The sequence below is a fragment of the Pogoniulus pusillus genome, chromosome 12 (assembly GCF_015220805.1).
Source record: "Pogoniulus pusillus isolate bPogPus1 chromosome 12, bPogPus1.pri, whole genome shotgun sequence".
NCBI classification, from domain to species: domain Eukaryota; kingdom Metazoa; phylum Chordata; class Aves; order Piciformes; family Lybiidae; genus Pogoniulus; species Pogoniulus pusillus.
The window spans coordinates 6,534,183-6,549,481 of NC_087275.1; the positions used below are offsets into that span (position 1 = coordinate 6,534,183).

Genomic DNA, 15,299 nt, shown 5'->3' on the forward strand with positions numbered 1-15,299 from the left:
ACTAGCACACAAATTATTTGGACTGGAGAATGAAAAATATATTCAATAAAATCTCAATATTTTCAGAGTTCTTTCTGTCTTTTCTTTAAAACTCCATAATTGGAGAGAAAAAGCTGTTACATCTGTTGGTGTTGTAGTACAATGCTTTTAAGTATTAAATAAACATCTGAAAACATTGACTTAAGAATTAGTCCTTTTAGTATCTCAGTAAATCAAGTGTATGAGGCAATTAGTCAGCTGAATTTCTGATACTAGAGGCAGTATTAACATTATAGCTACCTTAAAAACTCCCAGTGGTAACATACTGAATATTTTGTTTACATACTGTATTACTGAGGAAATTTGTGACTACTAGCAGTTTATTGCTACTTTACAGTTGATTGTATCAAAATAAATCATTGGATTGTGAGACTTGAGGATAATCCACAGAATTTCTGTGGAAATCAGAACACTTAAGATTGTATTTGTCCCTGCAGGGACTCAGTAAGTTATTGGTAAACAATATTTTAATAAAACCCCCAAAATTACTGTTTTTAGGAAGCTTTAAATTTATAGACTCATTTGGAAGTCAGTATATGATGTAATAGATTGCTATTACTTGTGGTTTCTGTCTCTTTTCTCTGCCTTCCATTCCTTACAGCTAACATTAAATCTACAATGTTTGGTCACGCTGGAATATCTGTTCAGTTTGGCTTCTGCTTTTTTTTTTCTTGCACTAGTAGGGAGAGCTTCCACTGGGACTAGAAGGTGGAGGAAGTGATGGGCTGATTGGTTTTTGAGAGGAGGTTGTTTATTATTTAAAGCAACAGGTTTCTTTCAGAGCAAAAAAAGGTGAATAGAAGCTACTGACCTTCATAATTTGATATCTGATATCTTTGTAAGTTAGGAAGTTTCCACTTAGATTTCTTTCTGCCTTCCCCTCATCCCTGACTTAAATCTTTTACCAAAATGGAGTCTAAGTACTGCTGTGATAATGATCATAGAATCATAGAGTCAACCACGGTGGAAGAGACCTCCAAGATCAGCCAGTCCAACCTAGCACCCAGCCCTATCCAGTCAACTAGACCATGGCACTGAGTGCCTCATCCAGTCTTTTCTTGAACACCTCCAGGGACAGTGCCTCCACCACCTCCCTGGTTAGCCCATTCCAATGGGAAATCACTCTCCCTGTGAAGAACTTCCTCCTAACATCCAGCCTATACTGATACTGCACTTAGCTACTTTCTCCAAAGCTACCTGAAGAAAAAATACCTGGATTTCATGCATGCAGTCAGATACTGCTATACTTCTGCACCTGCTGAAGGCTCAGGGGTGACCTTATTGCTGTCTACAACTACCTGAGGGGTGGTTGTGGCCAGGAGGAGGTTGCTCTCTTCTCTCAGGTGGCCAGCACCAGAACAAGAGGACACAGCCTCAGGCTGCGCCAGGGGAAATTTAGGCTGGAGGTGAGGAGAAAGTTCTTCACTGAGAGAGTCATTGGACACTGGAATGGGCTGCCCGGGGAGGTGGTGGAGTCGCCGTCCCTGGAGCTGTTCAAGGCAAGGTTGGACGTGGCACTTGGTGCCATGGTCTAGCCTTGAGCTCTGTGGTAAAGGGTTGGACTTGATGATCTATGAGGTCTCTTCCAACCCTGGTGATACTGTGAACTGAAGGCAGTAGACTGAAGTATATAAGTTGCCATTTAACATACAAGGAGACATCCTGTCTGAGAAGTAATGACACTTGGTTTTGTTACTGTTTGGGTTGTTTAATCACTTTAAAGCAGATTATATTAATGACTCTGCTATTGAGAAGTGGCAGTGCAGGAGAAAGCTTTAACTGGCCACTGTGTAGAACATTATATCATCCTTAGAGAATCTCTCCATTTATGTTCTGATATTGTATTCTAAGCAAATGGCATCAAAGTATCTTGTGGGATAGTGGGATTTTGATGCCCCTTTTCTTATCTGAACTGTGATTTATCTGATATCCTCAAGGAAGCTGTATGGATGCTTGCAGAACTCTATATTCTCTTAGAGCATCTTTAATTGGATCAGAAGCATGTAGAACATATAAATGTAATTTCTCTAAGTGATCACTAAATTCACTCATTTGAGAATTGAACTTCAGTTTTTAAAGTTTCCTCTCTTTTAAAAATATAGTTACATTGCACTAATGTATCAACTCTTACCTTGAAACTCTTCAGTGATTTGGTCAGGATGCACAAAGTACTCTGTTTCCCTAATCAAAGCAATATGTCTCATATCATAGAATCAGTAAGGGTTGGAAGGAACCACAAGGATCATCTACTTCCAACCCCTCTGGCCATGCCCAGGGACACCCTACCCTAGATCAGGCTGCCCACAGCCTCACCCAGCCTGGCCTTAAACACCTTCAGGGACAGAGCCTCAACCACCTCCCTGGGCAACTCATTCCAGCCTCTCACCACTCTCATGCTGAACAACTTCCTCCTCACATCCAGCCTGAACCTACCCACCTCCAGCTTTGCTCCCTTCCCCCTAGTCCTGTCACTACCTGAGAGCCTAAAGAGTGCCTCCCCAGCTTTTTTGTAGGCCCCCTTCAGATACTCGAAGGGCACAAGAGGGTCACCTGGGAGCCTTCTCTTCTCCAGACTGAACAGCCCCAACTCTTTCGGTCTCTGCTCACAGCAGAGCTGCTGCAGCCCTCTGAGCATCCTCGTGGCCTTTCTCTGGACACCCTCCGGCACATCCACATCCATCTTGTAATGGGGCCTCCAGATACGAAACATCAAATGAAGCCAGGAGCCTCAGAGCTGTATGGCTACGTACTTGTCAGTGTGAAAACAAACCAGGAGGTGGAACAGGATGTGAATTTATAGTTTAACTGAATGTACTGCATTTAAATGGAGTTCTAACAACAAATGGTAGAATCCAAGCCACGATAGCTTTGAATTCAGTTCTAGATTAAAGATCAGTTCATGATTCTTTAGCATGATAAAGGTGCAAATCTTAAATGTGATGGTTTAGGTGTTACCTGTCCCCTCTTATGAAATCACTCGGACTAGACTCAGCAGCTGGAAATTGAAATGAAGCTTTATATTTGCAGCTTACCACAATATACAAGCAGGTATTTACAATATTTACAGCTACAGACAGTAATATGCAAGTTAAAGTAATGCAGAAACACAACAGCCCTCCCAGAAACCTGAGTACCAAGGAGGGGCTCCCAGCCACCCTTCTGCTCTAAGGTAGGGTGTCCCTGCCCATGGCAAGGGGGTTGGAACTAGATGATCCTTGTGGTCCCTTCCAACCCTGACTGATTCTATGATTCCACCTCCTTTCCACCCAGGAACTAGCACACTAAACAAGAAGTTCCCTTGTGCCTCACGTTGCTGAGGTAAGATTTAATACTGAAATAATTGTCTGGGTTTTGAAGATCTATTCACAGGTGAGATAAACAAAAAGCACCAGGAAATTCAACAGACCTTCTCTGTTGGATTAAACCATGTTTTGGGCCTGACCTTTTGTGTAGAAACTCTAGTCTTTGTGCATGGCTTGGGGCTTCTCACCATGATGTCCTTTGTTTTCTAAAACTACTCAATTATTTGAACTTCTGCTAATCTTCTGAGCTTTCTTCTGTTTGTAGCTGTTGACAGCCTTTGAAGTCTCTGTTCTCACACTTAGACTTTTTATTTGTGTTCAATTTCTGAATAGTCTGTCAGTCAGGTTTTCGTTGTTTATTGGCTTGTTTGTTTTTTTTTCTCCTTCTGATGGCCAGAAGATGCATCAAGAATAGTGTGGCCAGCAGGAGCAGGGAGGTTATTCTGCCCCTGTACTCTGCACTGGTTAGACCACACCTTGAGTACTGTGTCCAGTTCTGGGCCCCCCAGTTTAGGAGGGATATTGAGATGCTTGAGCGTGTCCAGAGAAGGGCAACGAGGCTGGTGAGAGGCCTTGAGCACAACCAGGTTGGAAGAGACCTGCAAGGTCACCCAGTCCAACCTATCATCCAGCCCTATCCAGTCATCTAGACCATGGCATTAAGTGCCTCATCCAGGCTTTTCTTGAGCACCTCCAGGGATGGTGCCTCCACCACCAACCCGGGCAGCCCATTCCAATGCCAGTCACTCTTTCTGGGAAGAACTTCCTCCTAACATCCAGCCTATACTTCCTCTGGCACAACTTGAGACTGTGTCCCCTTGTTCTGTTGCTGGTTGCCTGGGAGAAGAAACCAACCCCACCTGGCTACAGCCTCCCTTCAGGTAGATGTAGACAGCAATGAGGTCCCCCCTGAGCCTCCTCTTCTCCAGGCTGCACACCCCCAGCTCCCTCAGCCTCTCCTCATAGGGTTTGTGTCCCAGTCATCTCACCAGCTTTGTCACCCTTCTCTGGACACGTTCCAGCACCTCAACATCTCTCTTGAATTGAGGGGCCCAGAACTGGACACAGCACTCAAGGTGTGGCCTGACCAGTGCTGAGTACAGGGGAAGAATAACCTCCCTTGTCCTACTTGCCACACCGTTCCTGATACACAGCAGGATGCCATTGGCTCTCCTGGCCACCTGGGCACACTGCTGGCTCATCTTCAGCTACTATCTACCAGTACCCCCAGGTCCCTTTCCTCCTGGCTGCTCTCCAGCCACTCAGTCCTCCGCCTGTAGTGCTGCTTGGGGTTGTTGTGGCCAAAGTCCAGAACCCTGCACTTGGCCTTGTTAAATCTCATCCCATTGGCCTCTGCCCACCCATCCAGCCTGTCAAGGTCCCTCTGCAGGGCTCTCCTACTCTCCAACAGATCCACACCTGCTCCTAGCTTGGTGTCATCTGCAAACTTACTGATGCTGGACTCAATCCCCTCATCCAGGTCATCAATAAAGATATTGAACAGGACTGGGCCCAGCACTGATCCTTGGGGAACACCACTAGTGACAGCTGCCAACTGGATGTGGCACCATTCACCAGAACTCTCTGGGCTCTGCCATCCAGCCAGTTCTTGATCCAGCACAGAGTGAATCTGTCCAAGCCAAATGTATTCCAGAAAGGTGGAACACAGTGCTACTTCTTTGAATTGTAATAGGTAAATACACGTAATATTTTTCTTTTATGTTCCAGATGGCTGGGATCCATTTTCTCATCCATATAAGAAGATGGAATATGGGAAGTGGGAATTGTTCATTCCACCTGGACAAGATGGTTGTTCCCCTGTGCCCCATGGATCAAAGCTAAAGGTTGTTGGTTCTAGTCTTGCTTTGACTAATTCTTGTAACCTTTTTTACTTGAAATATATTTTTTGCTTTCTTTTAAATGTTTTTATCTTCTTTTAATTGTTTTAAGAAGCAAAATCAGTTTATCTGCTTGTGTGAAGTGGCCTCAATGAGTGGATTGTTAATATCCCCAGGGAGGTGGTGGAGTTGCTGTCCCTGGAGGTGTTCAAGAGTAGACGGGATGAGACACTTAGTGCCATGGTCTAGTTGACTGGACAGGTCTGGGTGCTAGGTTGGACTGGATGATCTTGGAAGTCTCTTCCAACCTGATTGATTTTATGATTCTAACTCTCTGTGAGACGTGACTGAAACGTGAATATAGTGGTATTGTATCCTGTTACAAGATGGAAAGAGTATTTACATGTAACTGGAAAAATGAGAATTAAATAATATTTCAGCAAAATCTTCCTGCACTTCATGTAACTACTTGAGATGAATATCCTCTTCAAATCTGAATAGTTTGGGAATAGTTGTTATTCTCTGAACCATGGCTTTTCAGGTGATCATAGAATTGACCAGGTTGGAAGAGACCTCCAAGATCATCCAGTGCAACCTAGCACCCAGCCCTAGCCAATCAACTAGACCATGGCACTAAGTGCCTCATCCAGGCTTTTCTTGAAGACCTCGAGGGACGGTGACTCCACCACCTCCCTGGGCAGCCCATTCCAATGCCAATCACTCTCTCTGCCACAACTTCCTCCTAACATCCAGCCGAGACCTACCCCGGCACAACTTGAGGCTGTGTCCCCTTGTTCTGTTGCTGGTTGCCTGGGAGAAGAGACCAACCCCCACCTGGCTACAGTGTCCTTTCAGGCAGTTGTAGACAGCAATGAGGTCACCCCTGAGCCTCCTCTTCTGCAGGCTAAACAACCCCATCTCCCTCAGCCTCTCCTCATAAGGTTTGTGTTGTTGCTTTCATGGTACATCAAACTTTGTAAAATTTCTACCTATCCTTTAGGAATTAATGATACTGAGCAGTAGGCTTAGGTTAAGTTTACAGAAAGATAGATATGAGGAAAACTTAGCTGTGTTTTATTGGTTGTGTTTCTTCAGTATCCGTGAGGATAGAATCCTTTCTCTCTGGAAAGTTTCTTTGGGCTGTATAGGAGGGACATTGAGGTGCTGGAGTGGGTGCAGAGAAGGGCGATGAGGCTGGTGAGAGGTCTGGCAAACATGGCCTATGAGGAGCTGTGGTGCATAGTCCCAAAGAACACAGAATGGGCTTCAGCATGTCCTGTCTTACTTACCTGCCTGTCTGCACTGCAGCCAGAGGCGGGAGAACAGGACAGAGGAACCCAGGCACCCGAGTCCGGTTTGATCCGGTTGCCTGAGAGAGGTTTGCTAGGCCCACGCCCCTGCGGCGTGCAAGGCGAATGTGCCCCCATGTTTGGAAGAGAACAGCCTGTGGGTTCCTCCATTTTTGGGCCTGTTTGGGTGATTGCCAGAGGTGAGTGTGTGATTGTGTGGCCAGTGAGACCCTTAGCCTCGGCCATTGCCCTGTGAAAGGGGTGAGCAGGTGAGTAAGGAGCTGCCTGCTCCTTCGCTCCTCGCTCAGCTGCTGCTCGCCTGCCCATGGCCTCAGCCACCTCAGCCAGCAGCTGATTCCACTTTGCAGCCCACTGGAATTCACCACAGGGCTTCTGCTGGATATTTTCCTGCCTGTTTTGGGCCACAGCCATTAGGACTGGTGAGTATTCTTAGCTCTGTGTTCAAGTTGCTAAAGGAATTCAATCAGCCTCACAAGCGGTGAGTGAAGCCTCCAGACTCTGTTAAAGACATTCCTGAACCCTTTCAATATTCCATTGGATAGAGACATTCTGTAAGACAGTTCTGCTAACTGCATCCAAGAACTTGTGTGGAGAGTTGTAAGGAAGTTTGGGGGAATTATTTTGTGTATATTAACAAATTATTTAATAACTTTAAAATCAGCCTCATTGCATTTCACCCCAAACTCAGATTTCAACTGGGCCCCTTCATAACAGGAGCAGCTGAAGGAGCTGGGGTTGTTTAGTCTGTGGAAGAGGAGGCTGAGAGGGGACCTTAATGCCCTCTACAACTACCTAAAAGGAGGTTCTAGTGAGGCTGGAACTGGTCTCTTCTCCAGAATTACTAATGATAGAGCAAGAGGAAATGGCCTCAAGTTGCTTCACAGAAGGTTAGGTTGGCTGTTGGGAGGAAGCTCTTTAATGAGCGGGTGGTCAGGCACTGGAATAGGCTGCCCAGGGAGGTGGTGGAGTCACCATCTGTGGAGGTGTTTGAAAAGAGAGTGGATGTGGTACTTGAGGGCTATGGTGTAGTGATGAAGGATGCTGGGATGAAGATTGGACTTGGATCATCCTGGTGGTCCTTTCCAACCGTAGTGATTCATAGTGATTAGATGTTGTGCTGAGGGATTTGGTTTAGTCAAGGACTTGTCAATGTGAAACTAATGATTGGACTCGATGAGCTTGAAGGGATCCTCCAATCTAAGTGATTTTGTGATTCTGTCAAATGCCAAAGTTATGCTTTGTGCAGATGTATACAAGGATCACTGTCAGTCGAGTTGATTGTATTTAGGCAAATGCTGATACCAATCAGAGTTGGACTTAAGAGAATTTGAATTGTTGCAGTAAGAGCTTGAGTTTCAGAGATACAGGATGGTAATGGGACAGTAGTGAATAATTACTAATTGAGACAGTAGTGGAATCATAGAACATAGTGGAATAGAACAAGGGGACACAGCCTCAAGTTGTGCCAGGGTAGGTATAGGCTGGACATTAGGAAGAAGTTCTTCCCAGAGAGAGTGATTTCCCATTGGAATGGGCTGCCCAGGGAGGTGGTGGAGGCACCGTCCCTGGGGGTCTTCAAGAAAAGACTGGATGAGGCACTTAGTGCCATGGTCTAGTTGATTGGCTAGGGCTGGGTGCTAGGTTGGACTGGATGATCTTGGAGGTCTCTTCCAACCTGGTTGATTCTATGATTCTATGATTTAGAGGCTAGGAAAACTGGCATTTTTATAACATCACTGTATTTTGAGGGATTCCATCAACAGAGCTAACACACTGAAAAGAATCCTCATTTTTCTTCAGAAAATCAGCTTAGGCAAACAAGAAATCTGCTGAAACAAAGATATGCATAAAAATGCTCTGGAAATGTTTATTTAGTGTCTGTGCTTATCTCTGTGCTTTTTTGTTATGGTATGTGAAATCATTCCAGTAATGTGGATGAGCTGGAATTGGGGAATAATCATTGAAAGATGAGAAAGATGGTTTTATGTTCTAGTGCAACTCAGAAATACAGTGATTATGCAGTAATGTATGGGATGCTTAGAGGGCTGGAGCAGCTCTGCTGTGAGGACAGACTGAAAGAGTTGGGGCGGTTCAGTCTGGAGAAGAGGAGGCTCCCAGGTAACCTTCTTGTGGCCTTCCAGTATTTGATGGGGGACTACAAAATAAAAAGGGGAGGGACTTTTTAGGCTATGAGGTAGTGCCAGGACTAGGGGCAATGGAGCAAAGCTGGAGATGGGTAGGTTCAGATTGGCCAGGAGGAGGAAGTTATTGAACATGAGAGTGGTGAGAGGCTGGAATGGGTTGCCCAGGGAGGTGGTTGTGCCCCCATGGCTGGAGGTGTTTAATGCCAGGCTGGATGAGGCTGTGTGCAGCCTGCTCTAGGGTAGGGTGTCTCTGCCCATGGCAGGAGGGTTGGAACTAAATGATTCTTGTGGTCCCTTCCAACCCTGACTGATTCTTAGTATTGTCCTTGACTTTGAGGTGCAAGTAGGTTAGATTCTTTTTTTTTTAATTGTAGCTAAATTTACCTTTTCTGTCCTAATGACAAAACTATTGACCTTATATACTGAAGAATATTCCACACTCAGTGTAGAGATAAGAGACATTGCTAATTATGAGCATCATAGCAGAAGGAATATATTGTTGAATATGTTTGAAAAACCCTCCGTTTATTTATTTTGTCTGTCTACGTAGTCATATCTCACAGGTCTTTAGAGAAGCTTCTCTTTCCATTCACCATTTCAGTTTGAAATATGCACTTCATAAAGTATAAATTCCATGGTACATAATTTATTTAGGATGCAGAATTTTTGACTACTGATTGCTCTTGGTTCTGATGTATGAGTCAGATGATTTGCTATAGTTCTGTAGTTTCTCTGAGTCTTCTGAAAAGCCATGCTGGCAGAGATCAAAGTGTTTGGTTTCCTCTAACTGCCTTTTTTTTTTCACTCTGGTATTTCTTTAGTTGTGTTTGCACATGGTCAGTGTGATGGTTTGGGTGTTACCCACCCCCCCCACTCTCCGGAAATCACCCAGACTAGACTCAGCTGAGCTGGAAATTAAGAAATCAAGCTTTATATTTACAGCTTAGCACAATATACAAGCAGATATATACTAATATATACAGAAATATACAAGTGAAAGGTAATACAGAAACACAACAGTCCTCCCAGAAACCAGAGTCCCCAGGAGAGGCTCCCAACCACCTTTCCACCTCCTTTCTGCCCCTCTACCTTGTCCCAGACTTTGCCTTATGTGCAGGGTGAGTTTGAAGGATCAACCAGTGGGGTTAGGAAGCAGAAGGATAAGTTACACAGGAGGTTAGGTAGAGAAGTACATGCACTAGCTGCACTCGGAGAGCAACTGTGACATCTGTGTTTGTGTTCTTGTTTTCATACATCTCAGCAATCCTATGAATGAAGTAGACATCAACATTGTTTCATTTTCACAGCCTATCATCTAATTTCTCTCACTAAAATATCCCAGCTAGGCTCAAACTAGCACAGTCAGTTTTAATTAAAGGTGTTTAAGAGGGACAAGGATCTGCTGAAGAGGGTCCAGTGGAGGGCTATGAGGATGATTAGGGAACTGGAGTGCATGGCTTATGAGAAGAGTCTGGGGGACCTGGGGCTGTTTAGTCAGGAGAAGAGAAGACTGAGGGGATTTAATAAATGTTGGGAGTGGGGGGACAGGCTCTGCTCACTTGCTCCCTGGGATAGAACAAGGAGCAATGAGGGTAAGTTGCAGCGCAAGATGTTCCAGCTCAACACAATGGGGAACTTCTTTACTGTAAGGGTCCCAGAGCACTGGAACAGGCTCCCCAGAGAGGTTGTGGAGCCTCCTTCTCTGGAGCCTTTCAAGGACTGTCTGGATGTGTTCCTCTGTGATCTGTGCTTGACTGTGGAGCCCCTGCAGGGGGATTGGACTCAATGATCTCCTTGGGTCCCTTCCACCTCCTAACATCCTATGATCTTGTGTATGCAGTTGCCATGATGCTCGGAAGATGCAACTGCCAAACAGACTCATGAAGCTGGACTGTTCTGTCTGTCAGTTAGCCAGACCTGCTTCTCAGTGTGTACATTTTTTGTCCTTACAGGAAAGATTTTCAAATTTTGATTGACAAATACACATAATTGTAATTACTTCATCCATACCAGCCTCACCTATATCTTGGCTAATAACCTTTTGTGACACTGTAGTTTTTCTTCCTTGGTTCCTACACAACTCAGTTTAGCACATCACAATGTGTGCTTTCAAAGCATTTAGTTGATGCAGCTAAGATGGAAAAAAAATCTCCAGTTAAGGTATTTATAAAGTCAGATGGGAGTATTCCATATGGTAGGCATGCATGCCTCTTACTGTGGCTGATCATTTTATCCTGTCTCACTACGTTAACGGGTTCAGAAAACTGCTGTTCTTATTCAAGGTATCTTTTTTTTCCATACTCCATGGCTCTGTTGTGACTGCTCATAAATGTATGCATTTTTCAGAACACAGGAATATGTTGTAAAGCAGTTCTTTCTTTGTGTAGAAGCTGAGAATACTGGATAGTCTGTAGATGAAAATTACTGTGCAGACTGAAGATCTCTAGTGTTTAAATAAACAAGCATTGTTGTCTGAACACAGTAGGCTAGGCAACAAAAACTATTCAGTAATGAAGATATTCCCTCTTTTGCTTTACTAAAGAAGCATAAGGGACTTGCAGGCCTCAAAGTTTCTTTTACCATCATTATTCTTAAATATTTAAAATGGTCTTTGTTAGGCATTTGTGTAGTGATTTGATTAATCTGATGAGGGTGGGAAGTCTCGTCCAGAAGGTTCTTGTCCTTAGTTTCTGTTTTCATCTCTAGTTCTATACAGGCAAATGCCAAGTTCTGAAATGGTGACAAGGTCATTCCTTTTTAAATTAGTAATTTCTAAGCCAGAATGGAAAATGGATGGAATGTAGCTGGTGACACTCATTTAGATCAGGTCAGAAAATAATTGTATAGGAAAGTAAATGAGGAGCAGAGGTCAAACATTTGCCTGTTTCCAGTAGTAGTTTACTGTCCACTATAGGTCTTCAGACAGTCTTCTCTTAGTAAATATAAGCATTGGAGAAGGTTGAGTAATTAAAAGAAGACCTGCTATAGATCTTCAGCGTGAAGGGACTTGTAACAGTTGAGTGACTCCCTTGTGGTTTATGACATCCATCTGCACAGTAAGACTACCTGCTAGAAAAGGACACTTGTTTTATTCTCGCATAGATCAGTGGGGAGCTTCAAGTGAGTTAAGTGAGCAGGTATAGCTGCTGTTGTGCTTGTGTGGTGCTTATTACTTTTTGTTTTATTAAAACAACAGCCACAAATAAAACTCAACAAAACAAACCCCCAAAACTGTCATCTGTAAGACTCTAATTTTGAAATAGCATCAGTGGAGTTTAGGGATGGGGAAAGCATTGGTAAAAATTGAGATCTTAACACTTGCATTGGGGAACTCGTTTAATATTCTTTATAGGAATGCTAAGGAGCAACACAAAATGTGGAATGATTGGAAAACAAAATCCAGTAAGAATTCAAACATTTCTAAATTCATGGCTAATGATCAAGTTCTGCAATATTTTCACGTAGCTAAAAAAAGAAGATACAGTGAGATCAGCACTTCTGAAATATTGGGAATTATGATTGAATAGCTGCTGCCCTGAAACATTGAATAGGACACCTGCATAGAAGAATCACTAAATTTTCTTCCATGAGCTGGAGAAATTATATTGAAGTAGTAGTAGTTGTTCAGCTTTGCAGTCATGACAGTAGATAGGGAGTTTCTGAAGGGATTTGAGAGAACAAGAATTTTAGGCATTAATAAACTTATTTGCTGATAGGTTGGATAGGTGTATGAAGTTAAAACACTGTATGCAACTAAGTATCACTTGTGTAGTCATGAAATCTAGCTTAATGCAAGTCATTTTGGCTTTTTTCTCTTGAGCTCTGAAGGTAAGAGCCAGGACAGCGACCATGCCACTTGGTGCCATGGTCTAGTTGACTGGACGGGGCTAGGGGATAGGTTGGATTGGATGATCTTGGAGGTCTCTTCCAACCTGGTTGATTCTACGATTCTATGCCTCCTCCTATGCAACTTCTACCAAGAGCAAGTTAAAAATAAGGATGTTGTCTGTAAAATAGCAGTGACTAAATCTGGCAATTTCTTACTACATTTTGAAGCCATATGAGTTAACTACAAATGGGTGGTTTTCTGAACTTTCATGTAATTAAATGTAGGTAAAAGTGGGGGGAAAAGATAGATAAGGTGCTCAAGAAAAGACTGGATGAGGCACTTGGTGCCATGGTCTAGTTGACTGGATAGGGCTGGGTGCTAGGTTGGGCTGGATGATCTTGGAGGTCTCTTCCAACCTGGTTGGTTCTACGATTCTATGCCTCCTCCTATGCAACTTCTACCAAGAGCAAGTTAAAAATAAGGATGTTGTCTGTAAAATAGCAGTGACTAAATCTGGCAATTTCTTACTACATTTTGAAGCCATATGAGTTAACTACAAATGGGTGGTTTTCTGAACTTTCATGTAATTAAATGTAGGTAAAAGTGGGGGGAAAAGATAGATAAGGTGCTCAAGAAAAGACTGGATGAGGCACTTGGTGCCATGGTCTAGTTGACTGGATAGGGCTGGGTGCTAGGTTGGGCTGGATGATCTTGGAGCTCTCTTCCAACCTGGTTGGTTCTATGAAATTCATTTGATTGGGCTGTAACAGATCATTTCTGGGTATCACAGCAGCCTTTACTGTGTGTATGCTGATGGAACTCATCACACACAGCTCAGGGAGCATTTTTCCCTAGAAAGGTCATCTCAGAAAATAGTAGAAACTTAAAAATTCTACATTCCATCATTTGCTAAATCTATATCTTTTCCTCTTTCACACACATCTATCTGCATGTGTGTGTGTTTGTTTTTTTAAATGGCAAACTTCATGGATTTTTGAGGGAGTTTCTTGTATTGGATGAGGTGATTAGATTTGATACCTTGTGCACTTAACAACACAGTCTTCTTCTGTTGATATTCCAGACTCTTGCATGCTTGAGTGCTTTCAGTGATTGCTGAAGAGTAGTTATAGGTGCCAGGGTCAATATAAAATTTGGGCTACCATGAAGAACAGTCACAGTTATTATTTTTTTTCCCCAGTTTGTACAGAATATTTTAAAAGTTCACTTCTGCTGATTTTAAGTAGTATTCCAGTCCAAAGTCATAAACCTTTTTAATATTAAAGGATGCAAAGAAGGAACTGCTTTGAGTCAGAGCACGTAGATTATTCATGGTTTGAAGTACTTAAAAATGCACTTATACCCATGAAATGCTGGAGAGAGTAAAGTTACTTATAAATAATATTATTCAAAACTTATCTTTAGGGTTTTTACCACTGCATGTTCTGTGTTTAACTTGTGAAGCTTGAAAAGGAATCAAATATGGGGAGCTGGTAGGTTGATCAGTATCAGGGAACTACTGTTAATAAAATTCACCATCTGTAATTGCTCTCACTGATGAAGTAGATGGTATTGCAGCTGACCCTGCTGGTCAGAAAGTCCAGCAGCACAGTATCAGAGTGGCTTCGAGTTCAGGTCTCACACACTTGAAGCAGCCTGCAGTCAAAATGTGAAGATGTTTTTAATAAGAATGTGAAAATATATGGAACTTTTTCATACTGGCATAACAGGCTGGTCATTAGGATGTTAGATATAGTAGTGTGTAGGCATTTCTGTAGGGTAAGATGTAAATGCAGTCATACAGCTTTTACAAAAGGAACCCTGGGTGTCCCTAGCAAGGGTGTGAAATCTGATCTCAAAGAGAAGCTTCCTGGGGAAATGTTCACTGTTTTAATGCATGTACAAATATAAACACTTCTAATGTTTTTTGTTTTCACTCATAGTCTTAAGTGCTAGGTCATTTAAGTTTCATGCCTTAAATGATTTCATATCTTAAATGTTGTATAGCATAAAAACCAAATAACCTCCTCTCAAAAAAACTCCACAACCAACAACCAACCCCCCAAAAAACCCACACCAAACAACAAATCAGGTCTGCAGTGTTTAATACTGAATGAAACAAGTGTTCTCCATCATTCTGTTTTATAACCTATGTGTTGGAAGGAGCAAGTATGGCATTCCTGTCATCTTGAACATTAGGGAACAGGACTGAAGTTATCCAGTGCCTACATTTCTAGATGTCAGTGGTGCTGAATGGGAAATAAAGCATTAGTTAAATCTGTGTCGCTACCTTCATTTCACTGCTTGATTTGAGCCATGATGCTTCATCAAGTTACTGTAGACTTCTGGCATATACGTTAGTGCTCTGTGACCCTTACAGTAAAGGTCTTCCTCATGTTGAGCCACCAAATGATTAAAGAAGCCACAAAAATGATTAAGGAAGTTGAACATCTTCCTTGTGAAGAGAGACTGAGGGAGCTGGGGCTTTTTCTCTTGGAGAGGAGAAAACTAAGGGCTGACCTCATTCATGTTTGTCGATATGTAAAGAGTGAATGAAAGAGGATGGAGCCAGCCTCTTCTCAGTGATGCCCAGTGACAGGACAAGGGGCAATGGGTGGAAGTTCCATGTGACCCTGAGGAGGAGTTTTTTTCACTGTGAGGGTGACAGAGCACTGGAACCAGCTGCCCAGGGAGGTTATGTGGTCTCCCTCTCTGGAGATATTCAGGAACCTCCTGGATGTGTTCCAGTGTGCTCTGCTGTAGGTGATGCTGCTCTGGCAAGGGGGCTGCACCACATAATCTTTCAGGGTCGCTTCCATCCCCTGGCAATCTCTGATGAG

At 43.2% G+C, this 15,299-nt stretch overlaps 1 protein-coding gene across 3 annotated transcripts in view; it reads left to right on the forward strand.

The window, feature by feature from the left end:
- The window catches only part of GBE1 (1,4-alpha-glucan branching enzyme 1), a 158,186-nt gene that overhangs the window by 34,389 nt on the left and 108,498 nt on the right, over positions 1-15,299 (forward strand). For 2 of the 3 annotated variants that reach the window (XM_064152290.1, XM_064152291.1), the window contains exon 3: positions 5,070-5,185. In XM_064152290.1, coding sequence (XP_064008360.1) covers positions 5,070-5,185 — 116 coding nt within the window. Of the gene's footprint in view, positions 1-3,309; positions 3,358-5,069; positions 5,186-15,299 lie in introns of all 3 variants that reach the window. The other variant, XM_064152292.1, reaches the window with a different exon arrangement.